This window comes from Hyperolius riggenbachi, chromosome 5, assembly GCF_040937935.1.
Source record: "Hyperolius riggenbachi isolate aHypRig1 chromosome 5, aHypRig1.pri, whole genome shotgun sequence".
Classification (NCBI taxonomy): Eukaryota; Metazoa; Chordata; class Amphibia; order Anura; family Hyperoliidae; genus Hyperolius; species Hyperolius riggenbachi.
In genome coordinates this window covers 321,472,139-321,493,687 of record NC_090650.1, presented here as the reverse complement: position 1 = coordinate 321,493,687, position 21,549 = coordinate 321,472,139, and the positions used below count along the sequence as shown (strand labels likewise).

At 42.5% G+C, this 21,549-nt stretch overlaps 1 protein-coding gene across 1 annotated transcript in view; it reads left to right on the top strand.

Annotated features, from left to right (window-relative positions):
• The window catches only part of TMEM241 (transmembrane protein 241), a 174,599-nt gene that overhangs the window by 34,182 nt on the left and 118,868 nt on the right, over positions 1–21,549 (top strand). The window contains exons 7-8 of the mRNA XM_068237258.1: positions 2,705–2,756; positions 9,244–9,292. Coding sequence (XP_068093359.1) covers positions 2,705–2,756; positions 9,244–9,292 — 101 coding nt within the window. The remainder of the gene's footprint in view (positions 1–2,704; positions 2,757–9,243; positions 9,293–21,549) is intronic.

Sequence of the window (21,549 nt, the reverse complement as noted above, 5' to 3'; positions counted from 1 at the left end):
TCTAATCTGACTGAGCTGGAGCTGTTTTGCAAAGAAGAATCGGCAAGGATTTCAGTCTCTAGATGTGCAAAGCTGGTAGAGACATATCCTAAAAGACTGGCAGCTGTAATTGCAGCAAAAGGTGGTTCTACAAAGTATTGACTCAGGGGGCCGAATAATTACGCACACCCCACTTTGCAGTTATTTATTTGTAAAAAATGTTTGGAATGATGTATGATTTTCGATCCACTTCTCATATGTACACCACTTTGTATTGGTCTTTCACGTGGAATTCCAAAAAATTGATGCACTTTTGTGGCAATAATGTGACAAAATGTAGAAAACTTCAAGGGGGCGAATACTTTTGCAACCCACTGTATGTATCCAATAGAATAAGATCACCTGATCTTCAGACTCATTCTTAAAGTGTACCTGTAGGGAAAAAAGTGCCCTTAAGTGGGTACTTGCCTTAAAGAGGAGCTGTCAGCCATACTATCTCAGAATAAAACCCACATATATAAGTAGATAAATAGGGATGATCAATGAGATGCAAATATTTCTGAGTTCATGCAGGATTATGTAATTTTTTTAATGCAAATGCATGCAACTTGAAAATGGATCAATCAATTTAAACCTGGGTAGGACTTAATTGGTCCATTTTTCAGCTACAAATATTTGCATAAAATTGACATAATCCAGCATTAACTCGGTAATCTTTCCATCTCACTGATCATCCCTACCGGCAAAGTCCCCACTGCTGCTCTGTGTGGCCAGTGAAGCCGTGGTGCATCTGTCTCCAATCGGGACTCCTGTCTGCTGCTGGGTCTGCAGGCTGTAGATGCAGTGTATGCAGGTTCCTGGCTGGCTGGTAGTGTTGTCCGGATCATGAACGATTCGGATCTTTGATCCGAATCTATTTTATGAGTCGATCATCCGAATCATCAAAATGAGTGATTCGGATCGCAAAGGGGGCGGGGCCAGGATCGACACGCCCCCTCTCAGCGGGCAGCGGGGTCTTGGAAGCAGAGCAGAGATGGATCGCTCTGTTGGAAGGGAGGCAGCCTTGCAGGGAGACAGGTAGATGAGAGAGAGGGGGCATGGCTGCCACTGCCAGATATGTGTAGAGCACACATACTGGCTATAACATGCTGCCCATTATAGGCTGGCTGTTCCTTAGTGCTGCACAGTGAACACATTGGAAGCTTTTGGCTCAGCACAGCTCAGTAACTTTGCAGGCACTGTGATTGAAAGGCAATATAATCCTCCTGCACTCGGCACTAAACAGCTGCACTTCACTTCTGGGAATGCTTTCTTTCACTGTGCGACCTTTTCTTTCAAAGTGTACAGATGAGCATATAGGTGAAATATATGTAAAGCATATGACTTCAGCATGTGGGTATTACGTGCAAACATTTCTGCTCTCTGCTCGTCCCTCCTCCCTTCTCTGTCCACTCCCTGCCCTCTGTCCATCTTCTCCCCTTCTCTGTGTGTCCACCCCCCTCTCCTTCTCCTGTCCACAGACCTGTCCTGCTGTTCATTTCACCCCCGAATGCTTCCGGTAGTAAAATGATCCGAGATTCGGATCAAAGATCCGGATCTCTTCAATGATCCGATTCGAATCATCCGGATCATTGAAAAGATCCGAACTTCCCATCTCTACTGGCTGGCTGAGCTTCCTGACTACGGAGAGAGGAGAGGTACACAATAGTGCAGACTGTGCTATGTGTTGGAAACCTGTGCATGGGTCAAGCCACTCACTTCAACAAAACTTGTTTTTTGGCATATCAAGTGTGCAATGGACAAGACAAGACAAATACGGTAACATTTATATCGCCCTTTTCTCCTGCAAGAGCAAGAGCTGCAGCCAGTAGGACGCATTAAATAGGCAGTAGCAGTGTTGGGGAGACGTGCCTAAGGTCTCCTGCTGTATAGGTGTTGGCTTACTGAACAAGCAGAGCCGAGATTAGAACCCTGGTCTCCTGCGTGAGAGGCAGAGCCCCTAACCATTACACCATCCAGCCACGCTTACCAAGTGTGCAATGTAACATGTCCTGCGGCTTCACTAGTCACGCAGAGCGGCATGTTTCATGTACAAATAAACAAAACTTTTTTTTTTTTTTAATAAAATGTTTTTTTTAATTACATATTTTGTTGTTACGCGCTACAGTATTAACTGTTGTAAGTAGTTTGATACAAAGTAAAAGCACATTGAAGACAACCAAAAAACATTGTTTATAATATATCTAAATCCAGAGTTCTCCGAAACAAAATCGATTATCTATGTTTCATTATGTATAACACATGACTCAACTTGCAAACAAATTCAACTTACAAGCAATCTCCCAGAATGGAACCTGTTTGTAAGTCGGGTATCGCCTGTATTATAAAGCAGCATCCTCTGTTCATTGCTGGCAGATCACTGCTGCCATCCCCTGTATCACATCAGGCCATAGCTATGGCTGGCATGTTGCTAGTGGATTTGCAATGTACAATCACACAGTCACACATGGTCACCTTGACACAAATAGGTAAACTATTTCCTTTATCTTTGAAGAACACTGTGCATAGCTTTACATAGTACTGTATGTGCTATTCGTAAATTAGGCTCAAAATGTGTAACTGTTATAAATGTTATAAGAGATGTAGCATTAGACGTACTGACTATATCAAAATTTAAATGTAATTATGACCACCTAAGTTTGCTTTCTTTTTTTTTAATATACAGTGTAATACTTTTACTGATGTCAGTGGGAAGCCTTCCATTACATGACGTTCAGGTAGGTTTTACTGTAACGGCAACTTCTGTTGTACTGCAAAATGATAAATGTTTTTTTCCTATGACTTTACTTGCAAAAGTGTGGCCACTGATGTAACAATGAGATTAGAATTGTAAAAAAGAAAAAGCAGTTTGAGCCTTAAAGGTAACCCAAGATGAGAGGGAAATGGAGACTGCCATATTTATTTGTAAACGTTTAGCCATACAGTAGACCCTGAACAAGCATGCAGATAAGGAGCTCTGACTTAAAGGGGAACTTCAGCCTAAACAAACATACTGTCATCAAGTTACATTAATTAGAATAGATAGGTAATATAATTTTTTACCCACCCTGTTTTAAAAGAACATGCAAATGTTTGTGATTCATGGGGGCTGCCATCTTTGTCATATGGGCCGCCATCTTTTTGGTTGAAAGGAGGTGACAAGGAGCAGGAGACACAGTTCCAACTGTCCTGTGTCCTGATTACCCCTCCCAGCTGCGCACGCTAGGCTTCAAATGTCAAGATCAAAATGTAAAAAAAAAAAAAATTGCACCAAAACAGCAGAACGAGAACAACAACATCAGAAAATCCCATCATGCTTTGCACAGCATTAGGGGAAAAAAGCCCGGGCAGTTTTCTTCTGTGCAGCTAAAAATGAGGCTTGTATAAGAGAAACAAAGTTCTGATGCTGTGAAACTGTTAAAGAAACACCAAGCCTTTTCAGTGCTGCTGAGTCGATTTTTAGTCCGGAGGTTCACTTTAAGCCAGACTGGATTAGCCACATGCTTGTTTCAGGGTTGTTACTCAGACACCACTTGTGTCGGAAGAGCAACAGGACTGCCATGTAATTGGTATTGTTTAAAAGTACTTCCACCAAAAAAGGTTGATGATATTACAACCCAAATAACTATGAAAATAATGCAGTGATGGCTCAGGGAAAATTATCCATTTGTAGCTGAAATAGACTGGGGATTCTAATTTTACATGTTTTTACATAAATTTGGAAAAAACTGTCAGATCAGCCATTTTGTTTGAACTACACAAGTGGTTTCAAAGAACAGTGGATTTTTGCTTTAGTCAGTTAAAAGACCACTACAGTAAAAAAAAAGTAAGCGGTTGCAACTTGACAGAACCGACAGGTTTGGGACTAGTTCATCTCCTCATGAGGGATCCTCATGGTCTTTGTTATTTTTATAAGCATTTCCTGAACGGCAGTTGCTTAGTCTAGGTGCCAAAATAGTGTTCAAGGGAGGCTGACATGTATCTTACTAATTTGGCAGGGGTCCCGATCCCCAATTTGCAACATCAGCCAAAGGTATTTACTCATTACATATGCATGCTATTTTTATTACTATAGATCTGCAAGACTATGGGTCAGGGGTCGGAAAAATTGCAGTCTGTGAATGTCGACCTCCTCAGCAGTTGTTGATCCGATGGGCTCGGTAACTGCAGAGCAAAATGGGTCTCTCGAGAGGCAAATTTGCAGCCTAGATTTCAAAAACAGTAGCAAGAAAATAGAGATTCACTAATATGTAAAACTCGTAATCAAACCAATGTAAATCCTATATAATCTCTGCATCCCGTCCCTGTGTCAGTGCTTTTGCGCTGCTGCGCATGTGCCACACTGACAGCCATTGGGACAGGATGAGGGCAGGCGGGCGTGTGTGTGCGGTGGTGACAGACCTAGAGCCCATTTTTAAGCGGGCTTAGGTCAACTAGTATTATAATAAAGTTTATATCTATTCTCATATTGTCTAAACTATGTTACACCTCTAACAGTGCATGGGAGGCTTAAAGATAATACACATTGTAAAGAAATACATTCATCAATCATTTTTACATGTGGCCTGGTACACACCATCCAACATTTACTTCTGATCAGCAAACTATCCAATCAGAATTATCTATTGGTTCATTGATCAGAAGTGAGTTCTGACTGATCGTTAAATGATTGATTTATTTGTTGTGGAGGTATTGGACATGCTGGTAAATAGAAGTTGGTCTTGTACATGTCAAGCTGTGAAAATGACCAATCAGTATGCTGTCACAGCATGCTCACACCAAAGCGGTCAGACTGGTGCTCACAGCGCTGCGCTGCCACAAATTTTCAGACGCGACGCATACAGACGTGTTTTTGAGCGGTGGAGACTGGTGGCCCCATTCACTTGAATTGATCATTCTCGCCAGGAATAATAGATTAAAATGAAGAGCAAGCATACTCCTGTGTATGGCGATTTGACATTCCCTTGTGATCATTTTCAGGAAATGTTGACCAGGATTCTGAGCCTGTGGTCCAGCCCTAAGGGAAAAATAATAGAAAAAAAACTGACATGGTCTCCTTTTTAAAGGACCACTATTGCAAAAAAATTTAAATTAAAAATACATGTAAATGCATACAAATACGTATGCTTCTTCCAGAGTAAAATGAGCTATAAATTACTTTTCTACTATGTTGCTGTCACTTACTGTAGTTAGTAGAAATCTGGTGGAACTGACAGGTTTTTGACTAGTCCATCTCTACATAGGGGATGTATTCCATTTATTCTTTACAAAAGTTCTCACTCTTAAGAATCTGTACAAAATGCAGGCTTCCCCCCTACTTGTTTGCACACTATTGGAAATCGAACTGAGCAACTTCTGTTCACTAGGTACTTTTGAAAATAAAGAAAACCCTGAGAATCCCCCATGAGGGGATGAACTAGTCCAAAACTTGTTAGTTCTGTCAGATTTCTACTACTTACAGTAAGTGACAGCAACACAGGAGAAAAGTCATTGATAGCACATTTTACTCTGGGAGGAATGCACTTTTTATTTGTGTTTTCATGTACATATCAAGTTAAAAATGTTGATTGTATTACAAAGCGATCTTAAGCTCTCAATCCAAGGTTTTACTGTGCTGTATTTTAAATTTTACAATTTTTCGTTATAGTTTTCCTCTAAACCCCAAAAAAGTATTTGACAGAAAAAATGTTTTGCTCAGTAAACAGCTAAATTGAACTGCGGGGAACAAGAACATTGAAGTGGATATACACCGCTTATTGGCGCTTAACTGGTAGCTATCTGGTTTCTGCACTTTGTCAATTACAACAGCTGAAGCATCAGGCTGAAAAGCTTGGCCTTCTGGGAGTTTTGTGAAACTTTATTGATTTTGTTTTTTCTTTTGAAGGAACTTTATTGCTGAGAACACACAGTTTGTCAATGAGCTTGATTAGGGGTTAACTTCAGAAATCCACACTAAACGTTTTCAGTCTGTCTCACTTCAGTGCCCGCTTAATGTTTCTCATATTTCTACAGATTAATTTTCATCAAAGATCCCTGAAATGGAGATTGTACATTTTCCGCCGTACTAAACACAGTCCATTAAGTGGATTTACTGTGCAGGGATCAGTTTCCATTTTTGCTTTAAATCCAGCATACAAATCATATTTTACGGAGCAATTTCTAATCACTTAGAGGGGAATCTTTAATCAAGCAATGACTAGGGATGCTGTTCACAATGTCATAGTGGTTAAGTGCAGTGACAAGTAGATATGTAACAAAAAGGGCCATATCTATACATGTCCCATATACATTTACCTGCTTATGACATTTTACCATGGAAGTATTTCGGTTAATTTATGAAGCTGCAGCTTTACAACTTAATTATATATAAATCATGACGCAGGACATGGACATTAGTATATAGTTGATATAGTTGAGTTGTATAGCTGCAGCTTCATAAATGAACCTTTAACATTTTTAAAAAAAAATAAATTTATTATTAAGTGACTGGCCTTCCTGCTGATTGGTTTGGTTTCATCATAGTCTTCAGCCTGTAGCAAGCCTATGGTTAGCATGGTCAATCCTTAGTCAGAACACCTGATTTGCAAACTTTAGCTGCGTCAGTAGCTTTAAGGACAACTGAAGCGAGAGGGCTATGAAGGCTTCCATAATTATTTCATTTTAAGCGATAACAGTGGCCTGGCAGCCCTGCTGATCCTCTGCCTCTAATACTTTTAGCCGTAGACCCTGAACAAGCATGCAGCAGATCAGGTGCTCGGACATTATTGTCAGATCTGAGAAGATTAGCTGCATGCATGTGCTTCTGGTGTTATTCAGACACTACTGCAGCCAAATGGATCAGCGGGGCTGCCAGTAAATATTACTCTCACTTCAGTTGTCTTTTAAAGTATTAGAGTCAGGGTTTCAACAAGACTGGCTAGCAATCAGCATTGTTTAAAAGTAAGTAAATATGTCACCCTCCATATCCTTCTCACCACTGGGTCACTTTAAAGAATAAGTGTACTTCTATCGTAAATGCATTAAACTATCCCCAAATACTCCCTTCTCCAGAAGAAAGTTCAAAGCATTGCAGATTGTGTCTGTCTATTGTTTGGAAGCGCTTTTGGTCCGCAGCAGCCTATGTGTATTCTGCACATCTTCTTTAATGCCCCCACATCCTTGTCTGAAAGATTTACCGGTGGTATATGACGAATAGTCACCCATGATACTGTAATGGCATCACTCCTCTGTATTGTCTTGAAGTAAGGGCAGCTAGGAATTTCCCATATCTCTGCAGTGCCCCATACATTATAATCTTATTGGTGGGTGAGCGTTTTGGGACAAATTTAATATAATTATAATAAGTTATATTTGGTGATTTGTTTAATGGAGTTGAGAACAATAATTTTGACTAAATGCAATTGATCTTAAAGTGATTTAATACAATCCTATAGAAGATTACTGAGATCTAAGCTAGTAAGCCTGCATTGCGTGCTGCCTTGCCACCATGACAGTGCTCTAACTTCCTCAACAGGGGCATTCGTAAGCTCAAATGGGTGCTCAGTTTTGATAGTCTCATGTGGAATGTTTGCTTTGCCACCTCCCAACCTCCGGCTTTGCCATATGCAGTCTTCTGCATCAATCCGTAGGGTGAAGAGTGATGATAGGGAGTTGGCTCTGGAGTTTGATATTCATGTAACTGCATGAACCTGCTGGGGCTCAGCAGAGCCAGCTGGAGCAATGACCGGGGTATATGTGGGTTTATGGGCACTGCATATTGGCTGTATGGTTTAAGATCCATTATCGTTTTTGGATCACAATACTGTTTTCATTTGCAGTTTCAGCACCTCTCCCATCAATAACCTAACCCTCCCCTTCCTGCCTACACAAAAATGTAATGTCTTAAAGGTGTTTTTTTTGTTTTTAGTGGTGTTTCTTTACATGAGCTGTGTGGCATTGACATACATACAACTACATTCCTTTTATCTCCTGCACTACATGTATGTAAGCTATTGTAGCAACTTAGCTCCCAACTGTCCCTCTTTTGGAGGGACTGTCCCTCTTTGGGAATCTAATCCCTCTGTCCCTCTTTCTTCTTCATCTGACCCTCTTTCAGGACTGATGAAGATCTATGTAAATATATGTATTTTTTCTACAGAGAAATGTGTTTAATTGACTTTAAACTTTTTTTCCATCCTTTAAATTGATATATTTCTTATTTTCAAATATTAATATGAAGGAAAATGAACCAGGATAGAACTAGTGTGGTTTGACTGTTAAAACAACATATTTTTCCTATGAAATCTTTATAGTATGCGTGACTAGGGGTGTGCTGGGGGCGTGGTTAGGGGTGTGGCAGGGGCATGACTTAAGTGTCCCTCTTTCTGATCTCAAAAAGTTGGGAGGTATGTAGCAGGTCTAAAGCACAGTTAGATAATCTGCTGTAAAGTCCATTCAGTAGCTGGAGAAGTCCTCAGCTTTGCATTTCCTGTGGCTATCTCATGTACAGTGTATCTTTGACGTATGTCAGAACAACCTAACATAAGTCAAAAAGGCTATACACTTGTACACTGAAATGTAATCTTGTTATTATTTTGCTAAGACTTTTCACTTCTTTGTGTATGAAGCGTCTATTAGAGCTAAAGGCAACCTATTCTTCTAGCGAGATGTATGAAGTAGCAATTATCCCAGCTGTATGTTGTGCTTCTGCAGATTCTCTATAGAAAACCACACAAACTGCCTCTTCTCAATTACCATGCCTGTATTTATAATATTAGCACACACATACCTCATTGATTTCTAATAATTAGCTGAACATTCTAAATACTGCTATTCATTGGTATAAATTGTTCTTTTTTTAGTGCCAGTAATTTCTGTGTACTCCTAGTGGGTGAGAAAATTGACCTAGACTTCTACTAAATGCATACAAGCCAGTGCAGACAGAGGCATGACGGGGCGGGATTAAGGAGGAAAGAAATTAAAGTGTCATGCCGATCCGGTGGCAATCGCTACTAGGGATGGTCAATGAGAAGCAAATTCTTACTAGTTCATACACGATTATGCAAATTTTGTGTGCAAATTTATGCAGATTGAAAAATCAAATTCCACCTTGGGATTTGATTGGTCTGTTTTCAAGCTGCATACATTTGCATACGCCTGTATGAACTCAGATTCCCTTAGAAATGTACATTTCTTTTAATGGTACTTATTATTTATATTCTTTATTAACTTTTATTTTCTTTACAGTTTGATAAAGATGGCTATTTTTGGGCCGTAATTCATCTGTTTTGTTCAGGTAAGCATAACGGATTTATCACAGGCCACGCTGTTAGAAATAGCTTGCATAGTGTTAGTAGAAAGTGTCTTTTGCCATCAGTTTTTCATACCACCATTTTCCCTCCATCCTGCTTTATGTTAACAGAGCATATCACAGTTTTAAACATGGTCTAAATAGTTCACAGTTGCTCACCAATCACCATTCCATCCATCTTTTATCAACACTCAATACATGACATGACAAGACAAGGCAAATAACATTTATATCGCGCTTTTCTCCTGGCGGATTCAAAGCGCCAGAGCTGCAGTCACTAGGACGCGCTCTATAGACAGTAGCATTGTTAGGGAGACTTGCCTAAGGTCTCCTACTGAATAGGTGCTGGCTTACTGAACAGGCAGAGCCAAGATTCGAACCCAGGTCTCCTGTGTCAGAGGCAGAGCCCTTAACCAGTGCACTATCCAGCCACATGTCAGCTAAACTGAAATTGAAAATGTTTTAAAAACTCTTTGACAACTTAATTACCGGTATACAGAGGATTTTAGATTTAGTAGATAGTTGTTTAAAAACCGTTATGAATGTAGACATCAGTTTGGGTAACTTGCTTCAAAAAAAAGGTTGACAACTAGTCAGATCATTACTTTATTATTATTATTATTATTATTATTATTATTATTATTATTAATATTATTATTACTATGCATTTATGTAGCTCTGACATCTTCAAGAGTGCCTCTAAGAGACAGTTAGTGGGCTTTGATTTAAATCATACTATATTCAAAGGGTAATTACAGAAGATGATGAAGATGATTACTTGTGTATGTTACAAGCAAACCTATCACTGTATTAATTGCACTATTTAACTATTTATACAGGTTATGTATATGACATATGTCAATATACTGTTTAATGTTTATTGTTTAAAATTATTGAAAAAAAAGTACTGATCTCCACAGTGCAAAACTTATTTTCTATCTATCTATCTATCTATCTATCTATCTATCTATCTATCTATCTATCTATCTATCTATCTATCTATCTTTATTTCGTGCTTATAAGGGGATGGCCCCTGACCTCCCAACTATTGGTGAATGGAAGAAAAAGTCAGCCAGTCTCTTCCATTTAAGAAATTAGTTGACCTGCATAAGAGCAGGAATAGGGAAATATAGTTTCATTTAAATAGAAACGTTGGATTTCTAGACGTTAACCCTATGAAATTAACATTCTTTTAACTGAGGTTAAGCCCATAAATATTATGATGCAAAATACCGTAGGTCTGAATGATTTTAGGAAAAGATTGAATTGCACGATTTCTGTCAGAAATTGTGATTTTGATTCACGATTTTCAATACACAACGATGGATTAGCACACCGATGGGGAGTATGAGTTCCCCAAGTATAGGTAGCCACGTATAGGTGCCCCCAGTATAGTTTAGTCAGCTATAGGTGCCTCAGTAAAGGTTAGCTAACTATAGATGCCCCAGTATAGGTAAGCCAGCTATAGGTGCCGCAGTACAGGTTAGCCAGTGTATAGATGTTACAACAACAACAACAACAACAAATAACATTTGTAAAGCGCTTTTCTCCCGTGGGACTCAAAGCGCATAAGCATGGCTCCGATCATCGTGGTACAGGGGAAGAATTTTATAAATCTGGAAATGCCAGGCTAAACAGGTGGCTTTTCAGTCTGGATTTGAATAGCTCCAGGGATGGTGCTGTCTTTACTGGGTGTGGTAGGGAGTTCCAAAGAGTAGGGGCAGCATGACAGAAGGCTCTGTCTCCAGATTTTTTGAGGTGCACTCTGGGAGTGACCAAGTTTATAGAACTTGCTGATCTGAGGTTGTGAGAGGTGTGGTGCAGCTTCAGCAAGTCCTTCATGTATCCAGGGCCCAGATTGTGCAGGGATTTGAATGTCAGCAGTCCAATCTTGAAGAGTATTCTCCATTCTACTGGTAGCCAGTGCAGTGAGCGAAGGATCGGTGTGATGTGACAGTGGCGAGGCTGGTTTGTTAGCAATCTGGCAGCAGCATTCTGCACTAATTGCAGGCGACGCAAGTCTTTTTTGGGGAGGCCAGCATAAAGGGCATTGCAGTAGTCCAGCCGTGATGTGATGAAGGCGTGGACTAGGGTTTGAAGATCCTCTGGGGGAATCAGATGTTTAATCTTTGCAATGTTCTTCAGATGAAAGAAGGAAGATTTAACTACAGATGAAATTTGGTTTCTGAAACTCAACTCAATACAGTACAGGTCAGCCAGTATAGGTGCCGTAGTACAGGTTAGCTAGTATAGTAGTAGTATAGTATAGCAGTGCAGGATAGCCATCCTGATCCCCATTAGTGTATATAGCCAATTCCCTCCTTAAGCAGTGGCGTCCCTACCATGGGGCGGCCAGGAGCGCTCCGCTCCGGGTGTCAGCTCCAGGGGGGTGTCATCAAGGCCTCCCCAGAAGCCTTGATGACACAGGAGGGGAAGCAGCGCTGAAGGAGAGGTGGCAGCGTCGGCGGGGAGGAGGGAAATACCCCCCCACATCTCCCTCACCTGGGTCCCCTCCTTCGGCGCTTCCCCTCCACGGGCGCCGGCAACGGACACTGACAGGGCGGCTGATAGCCGTTTACCCGAGCAGGGCTACGGGAAGATGGCCGCCGACGCCCGCACTGGAGACAAAAATAGACGGCAAGATGGCCGCCGACGCCATCTTGCCGTCTATTTTTGTCTCCAGTGCGGGCTTCGACGGCCATCTTCCCGTAGCCCTGCACTGATGACGCAGCAGGAGACGGCGCGGGACATTCAAGAGGAGCTGCGGAGAGAGAGAGGCTGCCTGGGATTCGGAAGAGAGGTTTCATCTGCAGGTAAGTGAATGGTGTTTTTTTTTTTCTTTTACAGGTGCAGCGGCCCGGCCACCCACTGCTGCTGCCCACCTACCCACCGCTGCTGCCCACCTACCCACCACTGCTGCCCACCTACCCACCAGGCTACCCAGCAGGCTGCCCACCTACCCACCGCTGCTGCCCACCTACCCACCACTGCTGCCCACCTACCCACCACTGCTGCCCACCTACCCAGCAGGCTACCCACCACTGCTGCCCACCTACCCACCACTGCTGCCCACCTACCCACCAGGCTACCCAGCAGGCTACCCACCACTGCTGCCCACCTACCCACCACTGCTGCCCACCTACCCACCGCTGCTGCCCACCTACCCAACACTGCTGCCCACCTACCCACCAGGCTACCCACCACTGCTGCCCACCTACCCACCGCTGCTGCCCACCTACCCACCACTGCTGCCCACCTACCCACCACTGCTGCCCACCTACCCACCAGGCTACCCAGCAGGCTACCCACCACTGCTGCCCACCTACCCACCACTGCTGCCCACCTACCCACCACTGCTGCCCACCTACCCAGCAGGCTACCCACCACTGCTGCCCACCTACCCACCACTGCTGCCCACCTACCCACCACTGCTACCCAGCAGGCTGCCCACCTACCCACCAGGCTACTCACCACTGCTGCCCACCTACCCACCACTGCTGCCCACCTATGCACCACTGCTGCCCACCTACCCACCACTGCTGCCCACCTACCCACCAGGCTACCCAGCAGGCTGCCCACCTACCCACCAGGCTACCCAGCAGGCTGCCCACCTACCCACCACTGCTGCCCACCTACCCACCACTGCTACCCAGCAGGCTGCCCTCCTACCCAGCAGGCTGGCCACCTACCCACCAGGCTACCCAGCAGGCTGCCCACCTACCCACCACTGCTGCCCACCTACCCACCACTGCTACCCAGCAGGCTGCCCACCTACCCACCAGGCTACCCAGCAGGCTGGCCACCTACCCACCACTGCTGCCCCCTACCCACCAGGCTACCCACCTACCCACCATGCTACCCACCTACCCACCACTGCTGCCCACCTACCCACCAGGGCTGCCCACCTACCCACCAGGCTACCCAGCAGGCTGCCCACCTACCCACCACTGGTGCTCCCCTACCCACCACTGCTGCCCACCTATGCACCACTGCTGCCCACCTACCCACCACTGCTGCCCACCTACCCACCAGGCTACCCAGCAGGCTGCCCACCTACCCACCAGGCTACCCAGCAGGCTGCCCACCTACCCACCACTGCTGCCCACCTACCCACCACTGCTACCCAGCAGGCTGCCCTCCTACCCACCAGGCTACCCAGCAGGCTGGCCACCTACCCACCAGGCTACCCAGCAGGCTGCCCACCTACCCACCACTGCTGCCCACCTACCCACCACTGCTACCCAGCAGGCTGCCCACCTACCCACCAGGCTACCCAGCAGGCTGGCCACCTACCCACCACTGCTGCCCCCCTACCCACCAGGCTACCCACCTACCCACCATGCTACCCACCTACCCACCACTGCTGCCCACCTACCCACCAGGGCTGCCCACCTACCCACCAGGTTACCCAGCAGGCTGCCCACCTACCCACCACTGCTGCTCCCCTACCCACCACTGCTACCCAGCAGGCTGCCCACCTACCCACTAGGCAATCAGGCTGCTCACCCTTCACCACCTACCCACCAGGCTATCAGCTTGCCAACACTCAAATATGCTACCGATATTGTGTATTTTGTGGTCAGATCTGCTACTGACATTGTGTATTTTGTGGTCAGATTAACTGCCGACATTGTGTATTTTGTGGTCAGTTTAACTACCGATATTGTGTATTTTGTGGTGAAATCTGGTGCTGACATTGTGTATGTTCTGGTCAAATGTGCCGCAAGATTGAATGATTTTTTTCTGGTCAAATCTGCCGACATGATTGAATGTATTTTCTTGTGAAATCTGCTCACATAACGTGTAATGTAGGGTGAAATGTTCTCGCATTACGTGTATTTTATGTTGAAAGCTTCTGACATTTTGTGTATTTTCTGGAGAAATGCTGCGCAATGATGTGAATTTTCTGGAGAAAGGTTGACTAAAACTTTGGTGCACTTTTAAATTAGCTCCGCCCATCCAGTCATAGCCACGCCCATTTTTCACCGCGGTGCGCTTTGCGCGCCGTAGGTGGTGTACCGTGGGTGGGGGGGTGTCTTTCAATACCTAGCACCGGGTGTCAAATGCCCTAGGTACGCCACTGTCCTTTAGTATAGGCAGATTCCCCCCCCCCCCCCCCCCCATTAGCATATATAGCCAGATCCCCGCCTTTAGTATAGGCAGATACACCTCACCCCTTCCCTTTAGTTTATATAGGCAGCACAGTGGCAACATCTGCAAGGAGTTTATATGTTCTCCATGTGTCTGCTTGGGTTTCCTCCCAAGTCCCAAAAACCTACAGATAAGTTAATTGGCTTCTGGCCCTAGACTACGATACATACACTACACGATAGATACATACATAGACATATGACTATTGTAGGGATTAGATTGTGAGCTCCTCTGAGGGACAGTTAGTGACAATGACTACTCTGTACAGCACTGCGTAAGATGTTGGTGCTATATAAATTCTAAATAATAATAATGAGCAGCAGTGGAATGAAGAGATGCAGAGAGACTGAATGCTCAGTCAGGGATTTTATCAGGACTGATAACAAGCAAGCTGAGCATTGAAGAATGAAACTGAGAGCAGGGTAGGTGTTTTCTCTAATGTTCCCACTGATATATATGGTAAAATGCACAAGGGTGCTTCGTCTCTGGTTCACTTTAAGGAAGCAAAGGTTATCAATTATTACACATTGGAATTTCAAGTGTATCATACACTGGATAATATATATGTATATTATTCTAGAACTATAGTTAGTATTTGAAAATGTTGATGTATGTTTATAATATGGAAGTGCCAACCTTTTTATTCTGCTAATAAATTGTTTGAAATGGACGCTTACCCAGTTTTTTGCTGCTTTCTTCCTCCACCTATAAAGTAAATAGAGCCTATCTGAGGTAGTGAATGTGCCAGTTTTTGAATACTGCAGTGGAATGATCTCATACCCCTCAGTTTGGGAGTGTCTTGAGCTCTGTTCAGCTCTCCTCAGTCTCCTCCAATCCCCCCCCCCCCCCCACTGAATGTTTGCCTTTTTTCTAAGGTCCTGTTCACTAATGTGTTATGGGTACCCAAGGAGTTATTATAATCAGGTGAGGCGTACTGAGGCCACGTTCACACTGAATGGCACTTCTTGAAGTGTTTGTGCCGACTAGTATTTTGAGCAGGTCATGAAGCACGCTTTTTTGCTCAGCAGGTGCTGACTTGTTAAGAGAAGTGACTGGCACTTGCAATTAATTTCATTAGTGCTGGCAGGCATTTTCCATTGAAATTGATAGTCAGTGCCACCAAAATGCGAGAGAATTTTGTTCAAAGCCAGCCAGTGCCAAGCTGCATGAGCTAGTTTAGGAAAAAAATTGTTTAACCGAGCTAACATTCAGGTGAGTTGAGAGATTCAGCTCATAACTTAGAGGACCACTATATTGAAAAAATGTAAAATGCATGTGGATACATACTGTACATACAAGATGTACATTTGTCCTAGAGTAATTTTTCTCTGTTTTGCTGTCACAGTAGGTGGTGAAAATCTGACAGGTTTTGGACTTGGCCATCTCCTCATCGGGGATTCTCATGGTGTTTTTTTTTTTTTATTTTAAAAAGCACTTACAGAATTGCAGTTACTCAGTCCAACTGTCAAAATAGCACACATGTGAATAGGTACTGTAGGCTTGCTAGCATCGTTGGATAGATCCTTTTCAGGCAGTGCTTTTTGTATAGAATAAAGGAAATATTGAGAATCCTACATGAGGAAGATGACTAATCAAAAACCTGTCTGATTTTTACTACCTACTAACAGCAGCATAAGAAAAAAATAATTTATTTTACTCTGGTAGAAATGTTATATGCATGTGTGCATGTGTATTCATTTACTGTATTACATGTGTACAATATTTTTTGATAGTGGTCCTTTAAGCCGGTTTTACAAACATGGTTTGCGGTGCCAGCGCCACATTGCACAGCAGACATCAGCCTTCATATGTCCCTGTGCCATAGTGTGGTGACAGGATCTTGACCATTGACTTGCATTGCTGCATAATCTGTGCGGTAGACACGGATCACGCGGCAATGCGCTGCATACTTTGCGTTGGGAATGTGGTGGTTTGGATACTTCCAGCACACCGCGTTGCATTGCGTTAACCACTTCAGCCTACAGTGTTGTTCACCTTATGCATCCGAGCAACTTTCACCTCCCATTCATTCGCCTAGAACTTTATCACTACTTATCACACTGAAATGATCTATATCTTTTTTTCTGCCACCATTTATGCTTTCTTTGGGTGGTACATTTTGCTAAGAATTATTTTACTCTAAATGCATTTTAACAGGAAGATTAAGAAAGAAATGGAAAAAAATCATTATTTCTCAGTTTTTGGCCATTATAGTTTGAAAATAATACATGCTACCATAATTAAAACTCATGTATTTTATTTGCTCATTTGTCCCAGTTAAAGCAAGAAGTTTTAAATCAGGATGATACCATTTATTGGCTAACTACAAATGAATAAGAATAAACAAGCTTTCGGCCTTGCAGCCTTCCTCAGGTTTATATCCTGTTAGTTAACAGGATATAAACCTGAGGAAGGCTGCAAGGCCGAAAGCTTGTTTATTCTTATTCATTTGTAGTTAGCCAATAAATGGTATCATCCTGATTTAAAACTTCTTGCTTTTACTGATGGCTAACACGGTACAATACCCTACTGCTACTGCCTTGTCCCAGTTATTACACCGTTTAAATGATGTCCCTATCACAATATTTTATTTGAAAATAAAGGTGCATTTTTTTCAATTTGCGTCCATCACTATTTACAAGCTTATAATTTAAAAAAATATAGTAATATACTCTCGACATGCATATTCAAAAAGTTCTGACCCTTAGGTAACTTTTTATTTTATTTTTATTGGAATTTTTTATTTATTTTTTTAATAAAAAACATTTATTTGGGTAATTTTTGGTGTGGGAGGTAAACAGTTAATTTTAAATGTAATATAATGTGTATATTTAATAAAAAAAAAAATGTATGTGGGTGTAGTTTTACTATTTTACAGTCAAAAAGTCTCGCTTCCAGGAACTACAAAGAGGATGGGAAACTTTTTTTTTTTTCGCAGAAAGACCGCCGTCAGTTTTTCTGCTGGGGACTTAGATCGATGAATGGGAACAATGTTCCCATTCATTGATCTTAGGGCTAACGAAAGGCGGCGGCGGCACCGCTGCAGCAGCACAGTCTATCTGGATGGATAGATTTAAGTGGTTGAGTGTGCAATTCTCCATAGACTTACATGGCTCATGCCGCGAGGAAGCGTAACGTGGGGTGACACAGCAGCCAAGTGTAAAAGGGCCTTAAAGGTGAAAACAAGTGATGTAGCGCAACAGGGCGATACAGTGTGCATTCACTGGTTACCAATCACATTTATGAACTATCTAAGAAATCATTTAAAGAGACACTGAAGCGAAAATTTTTTTATATGATTTGTATGTGTAGTACAGCTAAGAAATAAAACATTACTAGCAGAGACATAAGTCTAAGGCTCAACACACACCATACAATCTTGATTGTTCAATCTTACTACTTTCATGTAGTATAAGAGCTTATCCAATCAATCATTTCAGGTATTTTCAATCTGTTGGCCCTTATACTACATAGATTTGGTAAATCTGTACAACCAAGATTGTATGGTGTGTGTTGAGCTTAATATTGTTTCCAGTACAGGAAGAGTTAAGAAACTCCAGTTGTTATGTATGCAAAAAAAGCCATTGAGCTCCATGACTTTCAAAGTTGCAGAGAGCTCTGTCTTCTTAAGCTTATTATCTCAAGTGTAAATGTATTTTATTTTTCTCTGCAGAGAAGGTTTCAAAAGTTCACTAGCCTGCTCTGTAAAATTATTTAGAATGCTGAGTAGTGTGTAAACTGCAAATATTAGAGAAAGATGCAATGTTATAAAAAAAACTATATAACTGAAAATAAAAATATGAGAATATTTTCTTTGCTACTAATGTTATAGTAGTTATCCGTACTACACAACCAATTCATTATATCATAATTTTTTTCCGGTGTCTGTTTAAAAAGTTTAGCCTTTAAACATTGTTATGACTTTTCTGTCTTTTTGGTTGCCTTTGATTTTTGACTTTTAGGGCTTGTGCATGCTAATGCATTGCTGTGCAGATCTCAGCAATATGTATAGTATATGGAAGGACATCAGACGTTGTCGATGTTTCTGACTGATTGTAACATTTCAAAAATATGACAAATGTACCACACACATATATTCAGTTTTTCCCCAATTTTGATAAAAATGATTGGAAACTCTGAGAAAATTGCTAGGGTGTGTATATTAATTAATTGACAATCTAACTTCTAATCTAAAGTGGTATGGTGTATACAATCTTTAGAAACCTTTCCAGCATTCTGGATCAATAAAAATATGGTGGCCAGACACTTAATTTAGCCATACATCTGGGAATTTTGCGGCTCATGGCCATGCGATTCACTGAATATTATTACACGCGCACCACAGGGCACATATAACATTTGGGGGGACAGCGATGGAGGTGGCGTCACAAAGCCAGATCCCAAAGGATTTCATGCTTAAATTGATCGGGAATTGGCTTGCGGTGTATAAGCAGCCAACAGATCTCTCTTCAGAGTTGCAGCCAGCTGCTTCAGCAGTGCTTGTGTTTGCATACAAGTGGTTAATAAATGAGCAAGTCTTTAGATCTCCTTGTGGGGCTACAATTAGTAAACCATTATAATTGCATTATTGATTGGGTGTCATATCTTTAATTTTTCCAGTAACCTCCAGGACAGGTTCACCATGAGATGACATAGGCTCCTCCCAGGAACCGGAAACGTCCAAATTAGAGCACTCTATAAATTTTAAGCCAACCCCTCCATCGCCAGTTGACGTTTCCTGTTCCAGGAAAGAGTACTCTATGTCGCTCGCCGGTCCGTCTAGCCAGGTGTGCTGGGGACCGTGGTTGGCGGCGCATGGGGACCTGCCTGGAGAGGGTCGAGGTTCCGGTAGGAGGAGGAGAATATCTACCTTCTCCAAGAAGCGTCATTGCTGCCCTGGTGGTGGTAGTTCCGAGGACGCAAACGGCGTCCATGATTCCCTGATGGCGGAGGCTGTGGCGCGCTGGAAGTGACGAGGAGAAGCCTGGGCCTCCGGAGGGTTGGCGAAGGTTTTTGCCCTCAATGGCGGCGCTCATTAGCGTACTTCCGCCCTTACGTGACGTCCCTTCCGGAAGCGTGGGTGAAGAGACGCCGGAAGCCTGCATTGCTCGGCATTTCGTTTTGCGAGCGGAGCAGGATGGACGCTAAGCAGGAGCCAGGAAAGGTAAGGTGGCGGAAGGCTTGGGGACCTTTACGGTATGAGCCGAACGCCTTGCACCGCGTCTATGCTGAGGTCTGACTTGGCTGGTGTTTTTTGCCTGGCAGCTTAGCGTCTGATCTGAGGTCTCTTCATAGACATTATATATGTATATGTTACGTCTGTCTGAGGTCTGTGATATTATATAGCAGTTTATTAGGCTATGTTATTCTATGCTATGCTACTATATGATACTATACTATGCTATTATGCTAATATATTCTGGATTTTGGTGGTCTCTGCAATGTGTTTATGTGGACACCTTTAATGAAGTACTTGAATTAATGTGTTACATTATCCAGTAAATATTTACTTAAAGGTCCTTGGTATAGTCTATTCTGAAATACTAGTACCTTTTTATTTCCTCCTGTCTGGGGTAGGGAAGCTGCTTTCCTCACATTCTATCATGGGCACAAGGGTGTTGCTTTACAGATGTCTTTTTAGACAGACAGGTGACACTTCTTTTGTTATTGTGTTTTATTATAGGGCACAGAGTCTACTGACCCGTCAAAACTTGCCCATACTTATAATAAGCAGTTTTGCCAACCCTGTTTTGTTAAACTAATTCAGGAACAATCAGGGGGATTAAAGGAGGAGATTATGTCAGCTGTTAAGCAGGAGATGTCTGATACAATTAAATCGTTGAAAGAAGTTTTCTCTGCTGCCATGACCCCAGCTACAGATACTAGTAATGCAGGCCCTAGTACAACAGTACCGGTAACTCCTACACCTAATAGTGATGCTACTCAGCCCGAACAGCCTGCAAAAAGTAAGAGTAAAAGTAAATCCTCCACTAAAAGACCTATTATTTCTTCCTCTGAAGAGGAAATGGAAGATGGAGAGGAGGATGATGGTGATGATTCCGATGCATCTTCGGTTAAAAGTACAGAGTCAGTCAGATATAAGGAAAATTTCTAGGTTCAGGTTTCCGGCTGATGAAACTGATCAACTTATATTGGCGATTAATAATACTTTGAAGATTGAGACAAAGAAATCTGAAGAAGTGTCACTACATGATAAATTGTACCAGGGAATGGAACCAAAGGAGGCCCTTACTTTTCCTGTGCATAAGTCTACAAAGAATACTATTCTGAGTCAATGGAAATACCCGGGTAGAAAGTTATTCATGTCTAAAGGGTTTATTAAAAGATTTCCATTTGCAGAAACAGATGCCAAGATATGGGATCGGTGTCCTAGGCTTGACGCAGCCTTTTCTCAAGTAAATAAGGACAATGAATTAGCTTTTGAGGACCTCGGATACCTTAAGGATCCACAGGATAAAAAGGTGGAATTTGCTCTGAAGAAGGCATGGACCTCAGCAGGAGCAAATTTTCGACCAGCAGCTGCAACAACATGTGTATCGAGAGTGTTAGCAGTATGGGTTAAGAAAGTAGAAGAAAAGGTAGAAAAAGGGGCATCTAAGGAAGAAATCTTAGAATCACTTGAAGTGGTTTCAAAGGCCACAGACTACATAACTGATGCGGCAGCAGAAAACATAAGGGTAAATGCAAGAACGACTGTCCTAATTAATTCCGCCAGACGTAATTTATGGATTAAAAATTGGGATGGAAGTCAGGCTTCTAAAGCTAGGGTATGTAACATACCTTTTGATGGGGAGCTTTTATTTGGGGCCCAGCTAGACGAAATATTAGAAAGAACTAGCGATAGAAAGAAGGGGTTTCCAAAGAAGAAGAAATATATACAGAACAAAAGATTCTTTAGAAGAAATGGGCAAGAAAACAGGGATAAACCTCAGCAAAGAAGAAAACCCTGGGCCATCAACAGAGAGGGAACGAGAAAGAATTTTCTTTTTCGGAACCCAGAAAACCAAGAAAAGAAGTGACGCCAAAGAAAGAGTTGGGGGTCGTCTAACAGGATTTTATTCCCAATGGAC